Source organism: Eleginops maclovinus, chromosome 23 (assembly GCF_036324505.1).
Source record: "Eleginops maclovinus isolate JMC-PN-2008 ecotype Puerto Natales chromosome 23, JC_Emac_rtc_rv5, whole genome shotgun sequence".
Classification (NCBI taxonomy): Eukaryota; Metazoa; Chordata; class Actinopteri; order Perciformes; family Eleginopidae; genus Eleginops; species Eleginops maclovinus.
The window spans coordinates 4,287,576-4,310,806 of NC_086371.1; the positions used below are offsets into that span (position 1 = coordinate 4,287,576).

Here is a 23,231-nt window from a genome sequence, read left to right on the forward strand (position 1 = left end):
GAGGAAATGGAAGTTAACACGTGTCGCTTTAGCTGACACCTTTGAAATACAGCGCGCATAATAGGAAAGTGTCTAAAGGTAACCAAGAGAGTGCTTCTGGTTTCCGGTTGTTTTAAAATGTTCCAATTAGTAGAAATTTTGTTGGAATAACAGTTTTTTGTCCCGAATGGAATAAAGGTTTAAAATGTGTACATTTACTTTTACTTTATTTGATCTTTTCTCATTTTATATAAATATTTTTTTAAATTTTATTTGGCTTTTTACTGGATATTTTAACTTTGAATGTTTTATAAAAATATTTGTGTTTTTTTATCTTGTTTTGAGTATTCTTACTTTAACTTATATCTTTATATAAATCTTTTTATTTTATCTTTTTATTGCACTTTTTTACTCACACTAATATTTTTTTAATACATTTTATTTATATTTTATTTTATTGCATTCAAAAATGTCATGAAAAATGTTCCTTTGGAAAAATAAAGTATTGTTATTCTGATCATAAAATAAGCCTTAATTCGTGGATGAATCAACGTAAGGCATCAAGTGCCAAAGATTGCAAGGGTCTGTAGTTTTCCTGTGACCTTTCAAAGATCTTTGAGGACAGGAAATATTATGATTTCTAGAATTAAAAAGCATTTAAATTTATAGTCAGTTCACTTTTAAAAAGGAAATGACCTAAGAAGACTTAACCAAAAACATTGACTCTGTCTGGATGTGTTCCTTCTCCTGCAAAAATTCCTATTACTGACAGAGCCGGTCATTAAACCTCCCCAGTGTCAGAGTATAAGGTGAGCAGTGTTGAGCAGTAGGATCATAAAGGAGGGGTACCAACACTAAAAACACACTGGCAACAGGGGGACATTTAATTGTTGTTTTGGACATGCACTATTTCTTTTGGGAACCAACCATGAAGACAAGGTGTGCTCCCAGTCATGTAATGTAAGCCCAGTCAGGCCTGGTTGATAATACATATAAACTGACTGTTAGGACCGCACTTCAGGTCAGTTTGTCCTTAAATTCCAAGATCCTGTTGATCTATTTCTTCCGAATACCTACAGGTCAGGATTAAAATCATTAAAGTGGTAATCAGATGCTTTTGCGAACATGCATGAATTAGGAATATTTATGATTTTCACAATTCAGAATCCATTTTCTTTAATAGATTTACATGCATCAGCTTGGATAAAATAGTCAGATAATCTAGAGTCATATAGTAATGTGTCTCCCTCTAGTGGTAGCACATGTGTAGCATTACTTCAGTATGTTTATGTTGTCCTCTGACTATTTATTGATGACAAGAAACTAAAGAATTTGGAAACACTTTATTTGATTTTTTCTTTGTAACAGTTGTACAACAATAAATTACAAACAAACATTTGTGTCCCAATTTGGAGCAAAAACACAATGAGAGAGTTGTGAAGGAAGGGTAATCCTTCCAAAGGAAATCATAACAGCATTAGGTGTTCTTGTGTATCATCAGATGTTGGGTAAATGCCTGTGATGACCTCTGCATCAGTCTGCAACACGAGGAAAACCAGATCTAGGGCTTTCCTCCATGCTTCCTGCTTCACACTCAGATTATCATAGATCTTTCCTGCTGGTACTTTACAGGACCTTGTGTTTGAGGAAACTCCACCATCCTCTAGTTCACTTTCCATGGAAAGTTGTGAGAACTTTGCCTCAATACTTTTGTTATTGGCTTTCAGTTGTTGGCTCACTGCCGTCCTGGCTTTGACTTTTGAGAACCTTCCGGTGTTAACCATTACAGTTGATATGTAATCTGTTAAACCATCTGCCATGAGGTTCAACACTGTGGCTCTGTAAGGGTTAGCAGCTGCTGAGTCCCTGTTCCTCTCTCTGTGATGCTTGACATGGTGCTCTGCTTCCCTTTGAAGGTGGTGAATACAAAGCATTTCTGTCACTCCAGCACCAGGCAGGAGGACTTTGTCTTCCAGCATGTGGTGTAATCGATAAGCACAGGCCCAGAACTGGTCCTCCATGGCCTGCAGCTTGCCATGTATGCAGCTTGTGAGGATCACTGTGACCAGCTCGCTGTTTTCTACAGTGGAAATATTCACAGTAATTAAAGGCTTCCCATCATAGCTACTGAGGTCCCTCCATATTGCAGCCTTCACACCAGCACCGACACAGTGTCTACTCAACTGTGTGGCGTATGTCACCGGAACAGCTCCTGTTGCATTAGCGAAGGCTCTCAAAACGGAAGCCTTCACTTTTTCCACCACAAGTATATGATGTCTATAACAGCGCTGAATCACTTTCTCACTAACCAGCCCGCCGACTAGTATCAGGTTCACTTCAAGGTTCAACAGAAGTGCCACGATCTTGTCCATCCACTCTTCGTCTTTGCTAGAACTTTTAAATTCGAACTGGTCCCTCACACACTGAACACCTGTTAGCTTTTTAAAGCCAAGATGACGATAGGTGTCTGATAAATCTCCATTAATAAGAGCGACTCTTAAGGGCTGTTCTTTGAAGTGATGTGCAACTGAAGCCTGTTCCTCAGATACAAGAACAATGCAGCCTGGTAAAACACATGCATGCTCCTCTGGTAATCCAGGAAGCTTACAAGTCACCACTTTAGAAACATCAAATGTCGAATAGCTGAGATCCTGCTGACTGTTTTTTGACTGTACTCGGCTGGCTTCTACTACTAATTTCATCGCCTCAACACAACCGTGACTCAATCCCTTTGCGATTTGTGCAATGTCAGGGAGTTTAGGCTGATCAGGTTGCGTTACTGTGGAGACCATTTCTGATCTGGCCTCGTAAAAATGTCTGCTAAGTTTAATTTGTCTTTGTCCACTGCCATTTAGAGTCTTAAAACCAACTTTTGATAGACCCTGCAGGTTGTGTGATGTTTGTAAAGCCTCCACGCTGGGTTTCTTTGGCAGTTGAAGTCCTGATCCGTGTGAATTCGCAGTGAAGCTCTCTGATGGCTCAACACCAAGACCCTCAGTGGAGACGCTGCATTTCCGGCAAACATCGACACATAAATCCATCCCTTCAGACAAAGTAGAGATGATGTGAGTGACTGGAATCCCTCTCTGAAGGCACTCCAGAGCAGCACGGCTCCACGCTCCTGCGAGAAACAGCAAGCATCCCGACCCTGTGTGATAGATCTTCTGGTGGGCCTGAATAGTCTCGTAAACCAGCTGACCCACCGCGCAGCTCAGCTCCAGATTCTCCAAGATGCGAAAACAGGAGCACACAAGAGCTGACTCCCCACTCGCTTCATCCTGGATGAACTTGTACTTTTTATTGGGGCCCAAAGAGGAGTGCGTGATTCCTGCCAACGCTTTGAGCTTCTGCAGTCCAACATGTTGTCGGTGGTTTATAATGGTACTTCCCAGCATTACTTGAGTAGTCTGAATTGTAAAAAGACAGGAAATATTTGTTAACAAAGTGAAAAAAACGAAAAGTATTTTATTGAGTTTGGTTACCAATGCTTGTGTTAAATCTTAATTATATTAGTAAGCATTTGAAAGTAACTAAGTACAGCTTCTTTGATATTAATATACGTTTGAGGCATGCTACTCTTTGCTATAGTACTTAAAACTGTACTTCATTACATTTCAGGGGGGGACATTACATTCAACCAGGCCAAAATGTATCTGGCATCTACTGTCGTATCAAGTTATCCTAAAAGTTCTGACATTCCATGCAAAAGATGTGATTAGCTTATACAATATGTGCATTATTTTACACTTAATGAAGTTACATCAGGTTTAGAGCATTACTAGACAAATAACATGATATACATACAATACAATGTCTTTCTTGCATTACATTTGTTACTTTAGATAGATGTTGCGGGTAATACTTGGTGAACTTTAAGATTTTGAATGCAGGAGTAGATATGAAGTGTGCATTAAGGTAGCTTATTTCTACAACAAACCAGCAAGACAGGAAGCAGCTTGCAGACTGAGCTAACAAGCTAATGCTTTACCTTGAAAGATACTTTACTTAAGTACCCTAAATTAAGCCTGTCAAAAACGAACCAAAACAACAGATGTCTGCAAATGAAGATTAAGCAAAACAAACTTAATCTATAGTGTATGTTTACCTTAATTTAATGACAGGATAGTTATGTCTGTTCCCACTGTCCAGCTACTCGGGCCGAAAAGATTAAGCACTGCGCATGCGTACGGTTTCCTGGTTGCCGGGCGACAAGAAACGATCTCACCCGTTGGAGGACTGTCAAATCCCGCCTATTACTGTTTGCAATTGGCTATTATAATAACGTCACGTGGCTATCACGGTTTCTATTGGCTATCTCTCATGTCATTCAAAAAGAAAACCGTTGCTGCATTGCCTGCTTTGTTGACATCCGGTCATCATACACAATTTTTTCGACTTTTCTGGCTGAATCTTTAATTTAAATGGTATGTTGTCATAAACATGTTCGGTATAATGTTTTAACTTTTCAAGAAGTTTCGGGATTTACCGTGAAATGCTGACGATAGTGAGATAAAGCGTTTCAAACGTGTTTGTTAATTAGTGCATGGAAGCTAAAGTTAGCTACCTAGCATGATCGCAACAAACACTACTTCTGCTGCTCCTGCAGAATGAAAGAAGCAATCAGATCTTGCACTAAGTGAAAATAGAAGTGCCATATTGTAGGAATACTCTCTTGCAAGTAAAAGTCATGCCATGTAAATGTTACTCAAGTAAAAGTACATCAGTCTTGGCATCAAAATACACTTAAATTACCAAAAGTAAAAGTCATCATTATGCAGATTGGACAATTTCAGAATCATATATGTCATATTTTTGGATTGTATTAATGTGTTTATCAAACTGGTTATGGTAGAAATGATTTGTAATAACTTTAATAATCCACATCAGCAAAGTTACAAAAGGTACTACGTTAATGTTATGGAGTAAAAACACAAGATGTACCTCTGAATTGTAGTAGAGCAGAAGTACAAAGTAGCATAAAATGGAAAGTACAAGTACCTTAAAATTGTACTTGTTTACTTTACACCACTGCTTGCTATTTTACACAAAGAAGCAACTTCATTTGAATGTTTGTTTTTTCTTCTTAGGCTTCAGGGTACCGAAAAACATCCTCTGGGACTAGTCAAAGGAAGAAAGCAGTTCCCAAAATGGAATTGAACGAGGAACAGAGACAAGAAATTAAAGAGGCCTTCGACCTCTTCGACACAGATGGCACTGGAACAATAGATGTGAAAGAGCTGAAGGTGGGTTCCTGGTTTACTGTAGATGGCAGAAAGTGTACTTGTAGATGCAGAGATGAACGAAGTACTAAGATTATTTACTTAAGTAAAAGAAGTCATACTACAGTGTTACAAGTAAAAGTCCTGTAATCAGTAAAAGTACAAAAGTATTAGCATTAATCTAAAATTTAAATAAAAAGGAGTCATTTTGCATAATGTGCCATTGAAGCACCTTATATTTTAATAATTGTATTTTAATTATTGTTGCATTAATGTGTTCATGACTTCAATGTTTCACATGCTTAAGGTGAAGTTTATTTGAATTACTTCATATACTGGTGGGTAGCTTAACCTATAATATCATCTCATAATTTATGTTTGATTTGTAATGATTATCCAAATCTGCAACCAAGTTAGTAACTAAATCTGTAAACTAAATGTTAATATAAATAAGTAAAACATACCACATTTAATTACAAAATATAGTACAGTACATGTATAAAGTAGCATAATGTGGAAGATACTCAAGTAAAGTACCTAGAGTAAATGTACTTTGTACCTATGCACCAGTGGCAGAAAGTGTTTGTGGAGATGAACAAATCCCCTGATAATGGGGACAAAGCCACCTCAGACTTCCCGTTTCTGTACCACAGGTTGCCATGCGTGCGCTGGGGTTTGAACCAAAGAAAGAAGAGATCAAGCAGATGATCGCAGACATTGATAAGGAGGGCTCTGGAACAATTGACTTCAATGACTTTCTCAGTATGATGACAGTAAAAATGGTGAGTGTAACACACCTGTCGGACATCCTGGGAACATTATTGGAAATGTGTGTCATTACAAGTGTCTAGAATAAACACAGTTATAAATAGCTGTTGTTTTGATCACTTCTGGTTGCCAGTTCCAGTAAAATCTAATGTGTTAGCAAAATACTATTCATGCAATCTCCCTCACTTTAAAATAGACTCATCGGGTTTGTGAAATGTAGATGGTGGAAAAAAGCTGTAAAGTATTATTCAGCTTTATGTGTCATGTTTTTTCATTCATAATAGAATGAAAAAGACTCCAAAGAAGAAATATTGAAGGCCTTCCGGCTGTTTGATGACGATGGCACGGGGAAAATCTCGTTCAAAAATCTCAAAAGAGTTGCCAAAGAGCTGGGAGAAAACCTCACAGATGAGGAATTACAGGTACAGTATTAGTATCATATACTTTATATAATATTGTTGGGGGTCGATCCACAAAGACATACCCCGTCAGACCTCAGATGTCAATTATAACCTTTTTTATTAATAGTTACTTTTGCAATTTTTGATACCTGTTTCTGGAAAGAGAGTCTGTTTCCCTCACACTGCTCTCATGTATGAGGACTGAGAGTAGTTTCAGCATTTAATACTTTCACATTTTGTTTCATTGCAAAGAATCTTTGCTCTACATATCTTTCATGTCTAGAAATGGTTGCAGCAGTCACAGTTACAAGCCACAGAAAAAACTTAATTTGTTTTCTGATAAAGTACTACGCTGTGCTACCATGCAGACGTCCAAAAAAAGATTTTACTTGTAGGAGGAAGCAATAAAACAGGCGCTACATACAGATAAAGACTGGAAAAATCCCCACTTCACCACCCACAGTTTTGCTACATTTCTGTACATTTATTATGTTATTCAGTCCCATATACACTCAATAATTGGGCCAAGCCTCATACTGCTGTGAGAACTTAAGACTACAACAAATACATTTATAACAAAAGCAAAAATCCTTTGGAATTTATTAGTTTCTGACACCAGGAAAACGAGTAAATTTCCCCTAAATTACCGATCGTCATGTTTATGGTTTTCTAAAATGTTTTTCAATTCAGGGTTTCACAACGAAATGCAGTTAGTGTCCCTTTATGCTTAATAAGATCAAAGATACTAAGGTATAAGTTTCCCTTCCATTTACTAAGCTGGAGCCTCCCACCAAATAAGATTTGTCATGAAGTAAGAGCTGTTTTTACTTAAGAGGCATATATAACGTTTCTCTTGACTTTGAATAGTAAACAAATCATTCATTAGCTTTACATCAAACCGGTATTTACTGCAAACACTGATATATGTTGGTTCCCCTTTTGTTCTTACACACAGTCTATTAAAATAGCTCTTACACATCAGCTTGAGGCTATTTCTGAGGAATGTGGGCACTGAGATGCCCTGTAGGTCATCTTGAGCCCCAGTGAGTGCTCGCTCTGATCGTGATGCATCAAACGTACGTTTTCAGAACTTTATTTCTTCCTTTTTAGGAAATGATCGACGAGGCAGACCAAGACGGTGACGGTGAGATAGACGAGATGGACTTCTTGAAGATAATGAAGAAGACCAATCTTTACTGAGTGTGTTACAGCCTTCATCTGGGATGTTTCAGGTTCATTTTTGAGTCTAGACACTTTTTACAGAATGTCTTTTTTACGTACAGATTTGTGTAGCTTGTGAATAAATATTTTAACATGCCGTACCTTTGCACAGCTTTTTCTACAATAAATGACAATAAAATGTATTTCCTAACATGTTCCTGTCGTCAGCGTTTTATTCAACCTGAACCTCCCTTAGATTCTGAATGTTTACCCTGTCTCAATGCTACAGTGCGTTCTGCATTAATGTTGGGGATCAGACAGTGAAAGTTGTGTGACTAAACTTATGTCGACTAGCTTCGATGATTTTACTGTAGACAGAAATGACAAACTAGAATTGAGATGAGTAACTCAGTAAAGTCACTCTCACTTCAGGTTTTCGGTTGATAAACAAAGTCAGCGTCTGCAAAAGATACGGTACAACTCTCTAATCTGATCGTGTTATGGTCAAATCTCTCCTGCGGATTAATTATAATATACAGAAGAATGGCCCCTTGTTTAAACTGCAATATGGACAATAGTTAGGCTGTAAAACCTGTGCAATATTTAACTCTGCAAAACTCACCTCACTGACTGTAATACACTACATTTTCAGCCATAATCAATATTTTTTTTGTACTTTTATATTAAATAGTACGAATACACAACTGTGTATTTTATTGAGCACATTTTAACATATTATTTTATATATTAAATAATGATTAAATGTTTGTTAAAATATATTTTTGAATATTTTTGTTTTGTAGCACAATGTGCATTTTTATTCTGACCTCTTATGTTTATATACATATTTTAAATCCATTTAGTTTATGTATTGTTTTGCACCTTTTGACTTTTTATTTCTCATGTTTGTATGCAGATTTTATATTTAAATTAAACTCAATGTCCCCCCCCCAGGATAAATGCGGTGTTCTGATCGCTCCTATACACCATATACCTTGATACTGCAAACATTATATCTTTGTTAAATAAACAGGATATTGAAGTGACGTGTTTTTCCGTGTGACGGCTGTCTATTATTTTGAGGATGCTTTCCACTGATAATGAAAGTTCTGACAGCTCGTTTTTTGAAAGTGGAAGAACGTCGAGCGGAAATTGTAGAAGCTTTGGCTAAAGTCTTTTTTATATATTCCAAAAAACAAAGAAAAATGCAAGCACTTTCAAAGTATTGAACTTTTTCCAAAATAAGTGCTTTTAACAAATCGTTGCCCGTACTTAAAGGTCTTCTTGGACATGCATGACTCTTTAAGTAATCTATATTATCTTAAACAAAGATAACACTTGAGGAACGATTACATGGCGTCTGAAGGGAGTGTAAAGTAATTCCTTGTATTTTTTATCTGTCGAGCTGAAACTGATATTGCTGTAGATGAGCCAAATCAAAAGGGCAGTATTTCATCCTCTGACTCAGATCCATCCACCTTCTTAGAGTTCAAAGCACGGCACACAGCAGGTGACATCAAAAAGACACAGCTGAAACTCTTGAGTGGACACAAACAAATATGCAGCGTAATGAATTATGAATAACTTTATTTAAAGAGGACATATTCTGCTCTTCTCAGGTTCACATTTGTATTAACTTCCTCTAATGACATGTCTCCATGCTTTAATGTTCAGATAGCTCTTTATTTTTCTCACACTGCCTGTGCTGCAACACCTCTTTTCACCCTCTGTCTGAAACCAGAGCCCAGTCGGCTCTGATTGGTTAGCTGGCCAGCTCTGTTGTGATTGGCCAACCGCTTACAGATGTCCCGCCCCTTAGCCTATCAAGTACAATGTGTTGGAGGGCTAGCCAATAGAAGAATGTACCGTAGTGTTTTATAGACATACTGGAACACTACAGGAAAGGGAAAACCCCCAAAAAGTGCAATAGGGCCCCTTTAATTCATCTTGATATTGGGGGAGCCAAAGTTACTAACTAAATGACTAACTAACTTACCATTCCTGATATAAATATAAAGCTCCTTTGACATTCATGACTTTTTCTTTTAATGCCATTAAATGGAAATAAAAATAGTGGGTTTCAGCAGCTGTGCAGCACCAAGAGCTGAGAATCCTAAAAAAAAAACATGTATAGTTTAAGAAGATACTGCTCATTATTCAAAAGACTCATATCTAAACAGAGAAGCGACATTTAAAAAGAAAACGTTCTGCTTAAGCTGCATGAAGTAATGCGTTTGGAAGAGTAGGTGTTGCTTACACGCTGGATCTCTGATATTAGATCACAACTTTCCGATTGGAGTTTGATGTTTGGGTACCCAGCGGTTTCAGGGCCTTTATTGTCCTCTCAGCCCCTCAGCTGTGATTCCCCTGTTGCTGTGGTTTAACAGTCTGTATCGTACTCCCACTGCTCCGCCGCTGCTTTATTCTTCCTATAAGATCAATTTCCAAAACAACAATGCGCAGCAAGTGTGGTCGTTGCTGGTAAAAGACGGTTTAATTATTAACTCTTAAAGGTCAGGGATGTGTCACCATTATGCAGACAACCTATTTTCACAAGCCCCCTTTGAGTAAGGTGAGCTCAGGCGTAATAAAATTCCTCACTGTGTAGAAGAAGCAGAGAGTCGCTGCAGCCGTGGTAGGTTTGATTTAATGCAATATTTAATATGATTAGATTGAAAACACAGCTGTTTGATTGTTGAAATTGTAGATATGTTCTAACTTTTACAGAGAGGGGAGGATGTCTGCTTGAGGGCATCTTATATTTAATGTGATCTGTTAAAATAACACTTCTTTTGTTTGTATAAACCTTTGTAACCCCAGGGCTAAAAGCCACAGTGGCGTTAAAGTGTCTGGAGGTGTTGCTTTGTAAGTATTCTAATACTTGTCCTCCTCTTCATACGTTATCAGTACACCTGACACATTAAGGTGTGTCACATTTTAACGCTCGACCTGTTTGCTGGTCCACCCCTTGAACCGTTCACCTATCAAAACATTCGAGTTGTTGAGGTTTGCACAAAAATAACTTTGAGAAGGATTTAAAGACTTACTCTTAGACTTTAGTACAAAACTAAATATATATGAACAACCATGTGCGTTTTAGTGGCGAGCTTTCATCTGGCTTATAGTATCAGGGTTATGTATTTATCATGCATGCTGTCATGAGGGGGTATCACACACTTACATTTGTCAGCTTTTTATGAAGTTGCTTCAAAGTTTTTAAAAGTAATTTCTTAGGAATACATTTGGATATGAAAACTCATATTTTAAAGTCTTAAAGAAATGAGTGTGTTTAGTGTCAGCCTTTTAGGTTGTTTTCTTTTAATTAGTTTGGTCAAACAGGACTGAGATCAGTCAGTTAATTTGGCTGCAGCTGACTGGCTGTCATCACTCTACAGTATATGTTTGGATGAAATAGATTTCCAAATAATTATTACAACTAATATTCAATATAAGGGGTTCTAACAACCTGACAAACCAATGAATCTTAATCTAGTTTTTTAAATGTACTGGAATCAGATTGATCACGGAGTCTCAGGGTGACATCATTTCCATTAGAATAGCTGAATGTGACTTCAAGGAAATTTCTACTTGAAATCAGACATTATGAACCAGTGCTTGTTTAAATAAAGAAACTGTGGGAGTGCTCACACTTTCAGACGAGGAATTAAACTCTGACACTTGAGTCACTTCAAAATAACAGCCTTCAATTCAGCAACTCGGGTTGTTTTCTGATCAGAATGAATTTGTTAGATTACATTTGATTTATTAATTAATCATCCCACATTTGACCTATCCTAGTGTTTTGGGAGAAAGTGGGCTGCCATTACGTACGGCACCCTGCTAAGGGACACCTTGGTAGTCTTTCAGGGACCTTCCGGTTCCCAAGCCAAGTCCCTATGGACTTTGCCACCACCACCCTGAAGCAAGCAGTCCTACAACGACAATCAAACCTAATAACAATAATGGAAAAGCCCCATCCTGCCGCCGTCCCGGTTGAAGTTTTAATTTAGAATGTTTGTTTGATTTTGGTAAATAATGTGGCTTATAACGTCAAATGTGGATTACAATTTGATTTCAAACATTAAGTAATAATAAGAACGCCGTCTTTTGTAATGACGACCCATCGGTGTCATTCCTGCTGCGGTGACGGGGGAAAGGAGGCGATCCCCCACCCACTCCCTGTTGTTCTTCCTGTACACTTACGGTAATATCACGCTCGCTTTTCTAAAATCACTGAAAATCTCCTCGTTGCAGCTCTTTAAGTGCTTGTGAAATAATTAAACATGACAAATAAACTCTTATGCAATATGTTTACATTTGCATTTGAACCTCGCACCCACTAGCAAACTGCTCACGAAGAGGAGACCGCAGGAAATCATGATGCTGCAGGTGGGAGGGGGGGGAGGAAATAAAGTACATCTTTATTTGTAATTAATTTGAGAACACACACGCTGTAGAAATGATCGAGTTTCTTACCTCACGTTGTTAGCTTTCAACGTCTCAACTGTAGGAAACAGTAAAGAGATATGATTAATATTTAAGTCCACAACCCACACATCGTATTTGGGTTTATATTACAGCAACAGACATGCATTTTATTTATTTCACACACACCCTGAACTACTGAATGACCAAGTGAAGACTGGTAAAGTGCACTGATAGCAGAGGTTATGGAATAGTTGCATTCGCTACAGAAATACTTTACATTAAGCAGGAAATCACTTAACCTATAGGTCCAAGTGTCCTTAGTAAATGATATATACTAAGAGACGGAACACTTGCATGAATATCCTTACAGCCGTCTGTTTTACGCCGGGATTGAGATCTGTTCCTTATTGAAGCTATTTTATTTTAGAGCTCTGTTGTTCATTTAGTGGAAGCAGTTTCACCCAACTCCCCTTTTTTTCTGAAGGTCTGGATTTAATAAAATGTCCTTTTTACCCTTAAGAGTTGTTATCTGTTGTAGTGAAAAACTAAAGTATATCAGGCGCAGTGCAAACACAATTTCCAAATGGTGACCTTGCAAAGAAAAGCGATTAAGTTCCTTCTCAAAACCAACAAATACGTTTTATTCTCATAAATTAACGACTTAGCTCAGAGAACATTTACATAATAAACAAAAATTCAATACAAAATTGTAGGCGGGGGGGTTCTCGTAACTGTACCACTTTAACCCGGGAGCATCACAGCTTTTTTTCCCCTAAATGTACGACTTCATTCTCTGAATATTACTCCTCTCTTCTTGCTTCGTAATTAATATTTCTTACCAACAAAGGCCCTAACACACCGTTGAGGTAAATAGCCCGTAGACCTTTGAAGGGAAAAATAACAAAACACACACTCAGGGGAAAACCAGACTACAGACACTCTGTCACTACAACAAACCAAATATGAAGTGGTTTCCTCAGATTTTAAGAAAACAAAGATCATTTCAATTGTTCCCTTTTTTCAGTTATAAAATGTCGCAACAGTAAAATGCTGTGTTGCGGCATTTGACAGAAAGTTGCCTTCCTCCCCACGCCATCCAATGTGTCTGCAAACTCAGTCACACTGTTATCTCTGCGTTTAACGCTCTGGCTGACCACAAAGCTACTCTCGCCGTGAGACATTTCTGCATGATACTATAGGGCCCTTTAGGCGTCTACACTATGTCTCTGGTTGGTCTTTCCTCTCCTCAAGCATATTATCTTCAGTCTTCAAAGCCTAACTTCTCAGAAAGACATTTCCAAGTTAATGTTACCAAAGATTCACTCTGTATACGAGTGTATTTTGATCCAGACGCTATGCAGGACTGTTTTAAAAAAAGTATAATCTTCAATAAATGGATAAACTGGAGCTGAAAAGACAAAGTAAGTGACATGCTGGAGGAGGATCAAGCCCATGTTTTTCCACTTCTATACTAAAATATATTAGAAAGCTGCGGCCAATTCAGAACGCCGCTGCTCGAGTCATCAATAACACTGAGAGTGTGGATCACATCAGTCCAGCTCTGAGGTCGTTACACCGGCTCTGTGTCTGTCGAAGAACTGATTTCAAAGTTCTGCTGCTGGTTTATAAAGCATTGAATGGTTTAGTCTGATCTCCTGCTTAATTATGAACCATCCAGACCTCTCAGGTCTTCTGGGACAGTTCTGCTTTCTGTCCCCCAGAGCTAAAAGAAGTTCAGTTATTATGCTCCAAATATCTGGAACAAACTCCCAGAACCCTGCAGGTCCACTGCAACTCTTACTACTTTCAAATCCAGGCTGAAAACATGTATTTTTGCCGCTGCTTTTAAATGAACTATTTATATATCTTACACTGCACTGCTATTTTCATTCATGTATTTTATACCTGTGTTATTAATGCTTTATGTTCATTTTATTCTCTTTGCTTTTTAATAACAGTTTTTAAATGCCATTTCTTAATGTCTTTTATTTTTGCAAAGCACTCTGAATTGCCTTTTGTTGAAAGGTGCTACATAAATAAACCTGCCTTGCCTTACTTGGTAACCCAAACATTGTCATGTTGACGTCTTCAAACTATTCTGTAAAACACTATCAAATTATGTTACCATTAAATGCAAATGAACCTTTATGAAGTCAAACAGAAAAACCGATTGATCTTCATCGCATCATCATGCATCTGTCTCTGCACGCATTTTCATTCTGACACACTGTCCCCATTAACACGTAGATTGTAATTCACACATGCACATTCTGACATACATGACCACAAACACACACACCACAGATTATCAGGGGTTCTTGGACGGCAGCCAGGAGGGGAAAGTTCTTCTGAATTTGAAATTTACCTGAGGACACATTTTCCCTTGTGCATCACAGGAGAGAGTCCTGATAAGAAGGGACTGTGAAGGTGATGCACCTCTAACACCAGCCGTAGCACCCACCCAGCTTTTCCCCTGACGCTGTCAAATAGAGAAAGAGGAGAAGAAAGGGGTTTTCTCTTTCTATCTCACTTCCTCCCCGTGTACAGCGACTGTGTGTGGAGTGAACGTGCTCACCAACACTGACGCGGCAAACTGTGTGAGCCCGTCTAGGTTCACTGAGTAATGGGTGATGAGTTCTGAATTTCCTAAATGTGTAACACAAATGCATATTGGAGCAGATGATCGCTATCATAGAAATATTCTGTGATATTTCCAAAGGCATTTTATTTAACCTTAAAACACAGATAGGATTTCATTTTGTTTCCTTCTTACTGTTGCTATATTTCAGCAATGACTTTTACATAGTATTTCAGTATTTTAATGGTCACTTCCTCCATTCAGTATTTCTGTGTCTTGTCTGTGCACTCTTAGACCCCAAGCTATTTTTATGTGGACACTTTGGCAATATCCAGAGGTGTAGGACAGTTTTTCAAACTTCTATTAGCTAGCTGTAAGAAGCAACGCCACAAATTGGCTCAGTTAGAGAGGCAAAGCTGTTTTTGAAGCATACCGTATACAACAGGGCTTTACTTACTGTGTTTCAACCAAAAATGTCAGCTAATCAGTAAGAGAAAACTAAAAGCAACTCCCATGACACAAAACAAGTGCATGATCACAAGTCTCTGAAGGTATACAGTAAAGTTTGAGCCCAATCATACAGCTTTAGTGTGTTTTGCCCTAAATGTTTGGGTCCAGTAAAGAGACATTTGCAGCTGAAACTAGAGGGGGTTATTACACTGATTTCAATCCAAACCATGTCTTACTCCTACTTTTCTGTGCTGAAATGGATCTCAGTGTGCGTACTTCTGTACTTACATTTGCTATTTTGAGTGCATAAGTGCATCACCAGTGGGAAGTATGGGTAAATGAGCTACGCTGCCCTGATGGTGCACTCATAACGTTCGTAAAGGTGAGCGCTGAAACCTTGTACCTCCATCTTTCTGTTCCTCTGTCCAAACATTGATGTACAAATAGAATTGAATTCAGAGCTAGAAGTCAGGCCCTGTTTATTCCTAAGAGAGCTGATCAGTGGTGCAACTCGGCTGATACCCACAAGTGCACGGATCATCACTGGGTTTTCCTGGAAAGCTTTCACCCACTGGCCTGCACTTTCGTTTCTCGCCTCAAATCTGATGCGTCAAGTCTGCTAAAAAGGGCTTATCAAGTGTTTGGACATCACGTTCCCAATGATAGTCATTGGGAAAACGTATTTTTGGGCCCAAACAACGTCACGAACTGTCACAGAAGGGTAGAAACACCGAAAAAATGTGCTTTGACACTCACTTCCTGAATCAGAATCAAGTTGATTGCCAGGTACGTTTACTCGTACAAGGAATTTGATTTGGTGTCTAGTGGTGCGGACATAAACAGGGGGGCTTGGACCAGCAACAATTGGAGTAGAGGTCAAACTGTAACTTAAAAATGTTAATAAGCGCACCATTACACAAGAGTCGAAAGCAGCCAGCAATGATTTCTATTGGGTCACATGATCAGTCCGTAATGTGACCTTTTAAGTAAGTAAAAAAATCATCACCCTGCCTATGATCACACATCATCAAGATATCTTCGCTGCAATTTCAACGTTTATTTGATTGAATCTGGTTGCTCTGTTTGAATTGGCTTACACTTCCATGGGAAATTGGTTTCAAACCGTCCCTGACCAAATCACTGTCCACAGCATTACCTAGGACTTGAAAACACAACTGCACAATCATCTCACACACTTAATACTTAAAAGAGTTTCCTGTTGTTGAAGTATGCTCTGTGTAGGTGGCCCTGATGCACTGAACACATGCTGGTTGTCAATACCACACCTACGAACACGACCTATGACACGGTACAATTGTGGCTCCGTTGATTCAGAATGAAAATGGGAAGTGGCGTCTTCCTGTAGTTTCCTGTCGGGTGCACTCAAACATCTTTACATTCACACACATGTATCTTGAGGCCCCACGCAGGCGTGGCTTGACGCCACTCTCGTATCACGTAGTGGTGACTGCCAGTGGAAAAGAAAATGTCATTACTCACACGCCAGTTTCTGCAGCTTTCCAACTCCCTGCGAGTGGTTTTCCTGTGTCCTCAGGGATAAGTATAAAAAGGTAAGCGACACCACTATCTGCATTTCCAGAAAATCTTTTGAAAAGCATCTTTGGGTGATCTGGTGCCGGCTGCTCACACTGAGAATATGAAGTTTGTTATTCTTTGCCTTTTCGCAGTCTTCTGCAGTTCTTTGGCCAGGACAGTGCCCACAGAACACGTATTAAAAGAAGTCCTGAGAAACTTGAAATTGTTGAAACAAAGAGTGAAGGTAGGTTCGTCTACATTTACATTGTTTTCCAACTTTTGAACATTTTTCATTTCTAAGTACAATGCTCTTGTTTTGTGTTGTGCAGTCAAACGAGCACATGATGAATACTCCACCGAGGAACATTGAGGTAAGAAAAACTAACTTGTATTAATGTTGACAACACGGTCAATGCCACCATTAGTATCTGTGGTTGCTTACTCACTGTTGTTATTCTCCCACCTGTTGTAGTTACTATTTGTCGTGTGCCGGCTGCTGTAGGAGTTATGAAATGGTATAAGTGACACAATGTGTTCACTTATCGCATCGTATTATTACTAACTCAAAGGCTTAGCTCTGGTTTCCTTTTTAATATAGATTTGTTTAACTTCAGTTTTGCTTATCTAAACAATACATTTAAATACATTCTGTATACTCAATAGTACAGGCAACAGTTAGACATACACAGTGGCAAAGCAAAAGTAGAAATATTCTGCTGTCCTGCATTTAAAATATGACCTAAATAAAATGAAAAAGGATTAGGATACAAATATACGCAAGGTACCAAAAGTAATACATTTAAAAATATAGAATTTTATCGTACTTTTATTATGCGTTGTGTTCATCACAGCTGGAGAGCTAATTTAATGACTGTATATACTGCTGCTTGATATATTAACCTATAATTATACACCAGTTTATTGAAATGTTTTAACTAAAAAAAAGTAAGTAGAAACATATTTTATAATCAAATAAAAATAGCAAAAAATGTGAAAATAAAATATAAATACTATACATAAGTTGGGTACAAGTTCCTCAAAGTCATACTGAAGATCAGACCTTCAACACAACTGAATATACACGAGTATGAGCTGAAAAAACGTAGCCTAAAACCCATCATCCAATACATTGTAGAGTTAATTGAACTTTTTCGGTTTTTGCATTTGATAGAGAGAAAACAACAAAATGTGTATTATTAATAGAAGTACAAGTGTATTGTTGTTTGAGTGAAATGCTCATAAAATAGGTCATTTGTAGGTTAAAAAAAGACACATGTACAAACTAATCACTTGGCATTTAATTGTTCGGTGGACGTGGATAAACATGCAGACATTTTGCAATGCTGTAAGTGGACCAAACAATTCCAACTAAACAATTTGATGATGTGTACTTCAGATAAAATCCCATTAGCTTAATGCCTTACTTGTAAATAGCGCGCAGCCCTGTTTCTGATCAGGCTGCATGAGTCAGGTCGAGAGTTGCTCAGTGTTTTCTCACAGCTTCCGTTACGCTCTGATGTGAAATGTGATGAGTAATCAAGGCAGACAAAACCATGACACTTCCTCACCAACTCGAAACTTTCTCTGGCGTGCTACAAAACATTTGACTAAATCTTCAAACAAAAAGAGGAAAAATATACAGCGAATTACGGCTTATCTTAAACCACAGATGATAAGGAACGAGTGGGTGTGAAGAAACAAAAAGATTGTACTATTCAAGAAAAACAACTGCACCACATTGTGTGGCTCTGAAATGCAGAATCACCACCGTAATGAATTGTAAAATAAAATAGAAGTTCCTTACGGTGTCTCATGTTCGCTGTCTCCTGAGATAATATGCTAACTTACTAATTCTCCAAGCGGACACAGTCATCTAAAACCAAACATCAACCAAACAACAAACTGTAGAAAGGTGTCCTATTATCAACACCTTACAGATTTCAACAGGGAAACTGTAAAGACAAAACATCCAAATATCTTTCAGGAAAGGAAACTTATTCTTACAAATATTGGCAAATGTTGAATTGGTTAAGTTTCGGTTGAGGTAAAAAGCGTTCTGCATGTATCTGTTAGGAAAGAAGTGCACTGATGCAGTCATGACATGAAACCAGAAACAAAAGCTTACTTGGAAATGTTTTGATGGAAGTTATGGCAGGATTTTCCGCTCACATGAATGCATGTAGAAAACTAAAACACCTCTAGAAACAAAAAACAATGAAAGACATTGTTGGGGAATTTGTTATACCATACCATTTCTGAAACTTGAGCCCGTTTTTTATGAATTATTTTCATATTTGCCGGTGTTGCCAGAAAAACACATTTCTGTTCGTCAAAAACTTGAAAATGACTCCAAATGACTCTCCTTTAAAGAAAGTAAAGAAACCATAACTCTGGATTTATTTCTTGTTAGTGGTGCAATATATGACTCGGCATCTTTAAGTCGTGAAGAAACTATTATTTTCTGCTTCGCTCTAATGCAGTATTTTAGTGGTAAAGTGGGCGGGGCATAATTTTGACCAGAAGTGACGTTGGCGCCCTCACACTATGTTTTGCTAGAAAAAAACCCCCAGAAAATCAATTAATGATCCCTTGTTCATTGTGTAGTACTTAAATAGGATGTCATGTTTAATATGGATCATGCCTGAAATGTAATTTTGAATGGTACTACTGTTTTTCATATAATAAATAACCTGGTTTATGTTTTTACAAGAGGCCAAATTGGACATTAATATATGCTTTAAAAAGGTATTCATTTTTTATTCACCAACACGGTTTTCTCTTCCCCACCTAACAGGACAGCTGCTGTCCGCTGCAATGCTTCCAGGATAATCTGAGCAGTCTTTCGAATGTCATAACAGCAAGGAAACTTTCCATGAGCCTCAACAGCACCATCATTGTAAGTAAATGGGTATGGGGATGAAGACATTCATAATAATAAGTCAATGCAATATTTGAAGTATAGTGCATTTTTATAACTATTACATTTCCTTGATCTATTTCAGGAGAATGGAATCTGCTCCTCTGGAAACAATAAGATGGTAAGAGACATTTTATTGATGTCTTTCACTGGTTGCTGATGTTTTGGTGATTAAAAGTCGGGTGTTGGACTCCCAGTAGATGGTCATCAGTAATTGAATGTTTGTCTGTTTTCCTTTAGCTCCAATGCACGGACTGTGACACGCATCCGAAAAAAAGTGCACGGGAGTTTTTTGATCGACTGGAGACTCTTGTTCAAAAGGTAAGAGCGTTTTCTTTCCTTAATCTAACAACGTCTTATTTCCCTTTATTACAAGGAAAGGGTGGTTGGAAATCTGTAACACTTTTTTTCATAATTGTTGTAAAGTTATGAAAGCAGTAAAGATTCAATATCTTTTCCCTGTTCCTTCAGGCCATAACCAGGGGCAAGAACTGAGAAGAGGTGGAGATCTTCTTGTGACCGAGGAGGAATAACTGTACAGAAGACACTACACAGAAAAGATGCTCACATGTTAAAGCCTTCTAAATATTTTATTTATTTAATATTTATTTAAAAAGAGTTAGTGTTGAACCTACTTAAGCTCTGAAGATTGTATTCACAGGAAAGCTGCTTTGCCGCCACCTAGTGGTCATGGCAGCGTGTATTTCCTCAGTCTCTTTCACTCACAGTGAAAGTTCATTTATATGCTGTAGTTCTCAAAGAATATTAACTATGTGAAGTTTCTACTATGTACGACTTTTTATTTAACAAACTGTACCATTTGAAGATAATAAATTAATTACAACACAGATGTTGTTTTTTGATTGGTTTATTTGATGGACACGGAGTTTAACTGCTGTTTGAAAGCATTGGGAATAAGTCTGACACTCATTGGTCGGGATATAAACTGTAGTTTTAAAAGAGGCTCCATTACACTTCTGGAGGTTTTCCCCTTTCCTGTAGTGTGTTCTATAGGTTTGTGTGCATGTAAATGGTCTGCAAAGGCTTAAATCCCTGTGGTTCCTCAATAGAGTCCCCCCCCCCCCCATTCACTATATAGCAGAGATGGGAGTAAGTCACACATATGCAAGTCTCAAGTCTTAACCTTCAAGTCTCAAGAAAGTCCCAAGTCATTTTTGTGAGTCGAGTCAAGTCAAATCAAGTCATAGCTTAGATCAAGCAAGTCACAAGTCAAGTCATAGAAATATAATAAGCTGGAAGACAACCGTCTTAAAACTTTAAGAGACTGCAGCCTAAGTTTTATGTAGCCCTCCTTTGCACAAAAGGGCTAACAAATAGAGGAAGGGGATATAAGGCTAAAGAATAATTATAAATACTCACTAGGACCAGCAGGATCAGAATTACTAGGAACGACTACAGGGCCTGGTGTACCAAACAATAATTACCAGACAGAGTACTCAACACAGTAGTTTGTCTTGGGAACAGCAGCAAACCACTTCCTTTATTTACAACCATTTGTTCAATATGTTGCAAAAGACAGAAGACAAAGAAGTGCAAGAAGGAATGAACTTGAACAAATACAACTTCTATGTCCACTACTCCTTCAAAAAGGCCTCACTCTCTCATACTGTATGTTGTGAATGTGTGTGTGTGTGTGTGTGTGTGTGTGTGTGTGGAGAGTGTGTGTGTGTGTGTGAGTGTGTGTGTGTGTGTGTGAGAGAGAGTGTGTGTGTATGTGTGAGTGTATGTGTGAGAGAGAAAGAGAGAGTGTGTGTGTGTGTGAGAGAAAGAGAGAGTGTGTGTGTGTGAGAGAGAGAGAGAGTGTGTGTGTGAGAGGGAGAGAGAGAGGGAGAGAGAGAGAGAGAGAGAGAGTGTGTGTGTGTGTGTGTGAGAGAGAGGGTGTTTGGAGGAGAGTCCTCTGTGTGTGCGCAACTGTGCATGTGTGATAGTGGAGTGTGTTTGCATGTATCATGTTTATCATGAATCCTTTTTCTGCCTGTTGCGGTACGCTGAAAACAGTCCGGATTGATGGTCTGGCTCCTCTGTTGTGGTTTGGTCCTCCTGCTCACATGGGGTTGGGGTGGTCTTAGAAGCCTCTTGGAGAATCAAATCTGATGAGTAAAGGCAACAACAGGAAAGACACTATTGAATACTTAGTATTAGTAACATCCATGTAATGACAATCTGTATGAAGTGAATCGACACCACCCTCCAAAATCCTAGTTATAACATGGGTAAACTTTACATGTGATGTGCTATAAAAATGTTACATACCTTTAATCATCATTGACACAGCCTCCTTGGTGTTTTCAGGGACCAAAACGTCATGGGTCAACCACATGGTGCCAAATAAAGGGTCCAGTAGAGCAGCCTTTAGGTATAGAGGGTGAGAAAAGGGCACTGACTGCATGTCACATGATTCTTGTACCATCCGGACATTCACAAAGACCCCCCTGAACCGTCTTTGGAGTGATGTTTGTAGGCTACAGATCAAACCCCCCATGTAGCACAAATTCCCTTTTTCATTTTCCAGGTGGTGGTTAAGAGAAAGGATACAAGGTACCACAGCGCTTATGGTCACTTTTTTTCCCCCCTGCGTGAGGTCTGTGGCTTGCGCAAAAGGCTGAAGGATGTGCACCAGTTCTTTCATCTGATTCCAATCTCTTGCTGTGAATACCGTGTCCTTATGGCCCGAATCAGAAAGTCTAGAAAGCTTAAGCTGATCACAGTTGAGCACTGCGAGTGGCAATACAGGCAGGGATTCCACGCTGACCAAACTCACACTCAAACATTTCTTTGAATGAGCAGCTTGTATGGAGAATGTGGCTCAACCTGGAGGCTTTCGCAATGGCTGCAACAACCATTTTGGTCTCTTTCAGGCCATCTCTCACGACAACTCACAGTTGCAGTGTATGTGCAAAACACTGCATTCTGCATTCACTCTTCGCCATGATAAAGAGGCCAACCCTCTCTTGATCCTCTGGTGACAGGTCATTCCACAGATCAGCATCGTCTAGGTCTTCTTCTTCCTCTTGACCTGGAAAGCAGGTGGTGAAGGCCTTCTTCGTGTTGGCCGCATTATCACAGATAGTGTGGTCCAACTTCCTTCTCAGCTTGAAATCTTCACACACATGCTGAAACTCCTCACAAATCCTTTCACCAGTATGTGATCCTTTGAAACGGCTGCATGCCAGTAAAGCCGACTTCAAGGAGAGGGAGTCATCACCTGAAGTCATCAGCCAGTGTGCTGTTACCCCAAAGAACACCCTCATCTGTCTGTCGGACCATATATCTACAGTCACCGACACACTATCTGCATTTCCTAGGTCTGATTTTAGCTTCATCCGTCGCTCAGCCACTACCTCATCCAGCTTCGTGGTTATTGTCCTGCGGCTCACAGGGGCGTACCTGCTGTCCACTACAGTCAAAAAGTGCTGAAAGCTTGGGTGTTCAATTATGGATAGTGGCAGGTTGCAGTCAATTATCAGATCCGACAGGATTGAGTTGCTGATGGCTCTCTGCTGTGGATGATTAAAGCTGTAGGTATTGCTTGGAGTTCTTGAAGTAATAAACTGCAATATCATTGGCTGAGTGGTGTCAAATGTGTCCTTAGTAGTGATGTACTCTTCAAATCTAGACAGAGGGGAGAAGTGCAAAAAAACTACCTTTAGCTCATGTTTTCATTGCATAATACTCCATTAATAAATACCATACGGAAATGAAATGGAGACACTTCTATATTATATACTAGGATTTACTCTTGAAAGTGGCCCATTTCTCATTTATGTCATACA

General features: G+C 38.7%; 3 protein-coding genes across 5 annotated transcripts in view; 2 read left to right on the plus strand and 1 right to left on the minus strand.

Annotated features, from left to right (window-relative positions):
• Positions 1 to 1,307: 1,307 nt before the first annotated feature.
• The window catches only part of bbs12 (Bardet-Biedl syndrome 12), a 44,484-nt gene continuing 22,560 nt past the window's right edge, over positions 1,308 to 23,231 (minus strand). Inside the window, exons 2-3 of one of the 3 annotated variants that reach the window (XM_063877157.1) lie at positions 12,005 to 12,032; positions 1,308 to 3,386 (exon numbers count right to left, since the gene is read on the minus strand). In XM_063877157.1, the coding sequence (XP_063733227.1) occupies positions 1,446 to 3,374 (1,929 nt within the window). In that variant the 5' untranslated portion in view covers positions 3,375 to 3,386; positions 12,005 to 12,032 and the 3' untranslated portion in view covers positions 1,308 to 1,445. Of the gene's footprint in view, positions 3,387 to 4,084; positions 4,177 to 12,004; positions 12,033 to 23,231 lie in introns of those variants that run through there. The other 2 variants (XM_063877155.1, XM_063877156.1) reach the window with 2 other exon arrangements.
• cetn4 (centrin 4) lies at positions 4,295 to 7,743 on the plus strand. Its single transcript, XM_063877337.1, has 5 exons — positions 4,295 to 4,403; positions 5,067 to 5,222; positions 5,852 to 5,980; positions 6,251 to 6,388; positions 7,478 to 7,743. The coding sequence occupies exons 1-5, from the start codon at positions 4,401 to 4,403 to the stop codon at positions 7,565 to 7,567; spliced, it is 516 nt and encodes a 171-aa protein (XP_063733407.1). The 5' UTR covers positions 4,295 to 4,400; the 3' UTR covers positions 7,568 to 7,743.
• On the plus strand, positions 16,564 to 20,264 carry LOC134859937 (interleukin-21-like). Its single transcript, XM_063876735.1, has 6 exons — positions 16,564 to 16,764; positions 16,850 to 16,891; positions 19,315 to 19,416; positions 19,523 to 19,558; positions 19,678 to 19,758; positions 19,909 to 20,264. Exons 1-6 carry the CDS (start codon positions 16,642 to 16,644, stop codon positions 19,930 to 19,932), a joined length of 408 nt encoding a protein of 135 aa, XP_063732805.1. The 5' UTR covers positions 16,564 to 16,641; the 3' UTR covers positions 19,933 to 20,264.

Bases quoted from the DNA above. Each gene is read 5' to 3' on its own strand.
- cetn4 (XM_063877337.1), top strand. The intron at 5,223-5,851 runs GTGGGTTCCTGG...TCTGTACCACAG, and splicing joins TAGATGTGAAAGAGCTGAAG to GTTGCCATGCGTGCGCTGGG. The intron at 5,981-6,250 runs GTGAGTGTAACA...CATTCATAATAG, and splicing joins GTATGATGACAGTAAAAATG to AATGAAAAAGACTCCAAAGA.
- LOC134859937 (XM_063876735.1), top strand. From the start codon at position 16,642: ATGAAGTTTGTTATTCTTTGCCTTTTCGCAGTCTTCTGCAGTTCTTTG. The intron at 16,765-16,849 runs GTAGGTTCGTCT...TGTGTTGTGCAG, and splicing joins TGTTGAAACAAAGAGTGAAG to TCAAACGAGCACATGATGAA. The intron at 19,559-19,677 runs GTAAGAGACATT...GTTTTCCTTTAG, and splicing joins CCTCTGGAAACAATAAGATG to CTCCAATGCACGGACTGTGA.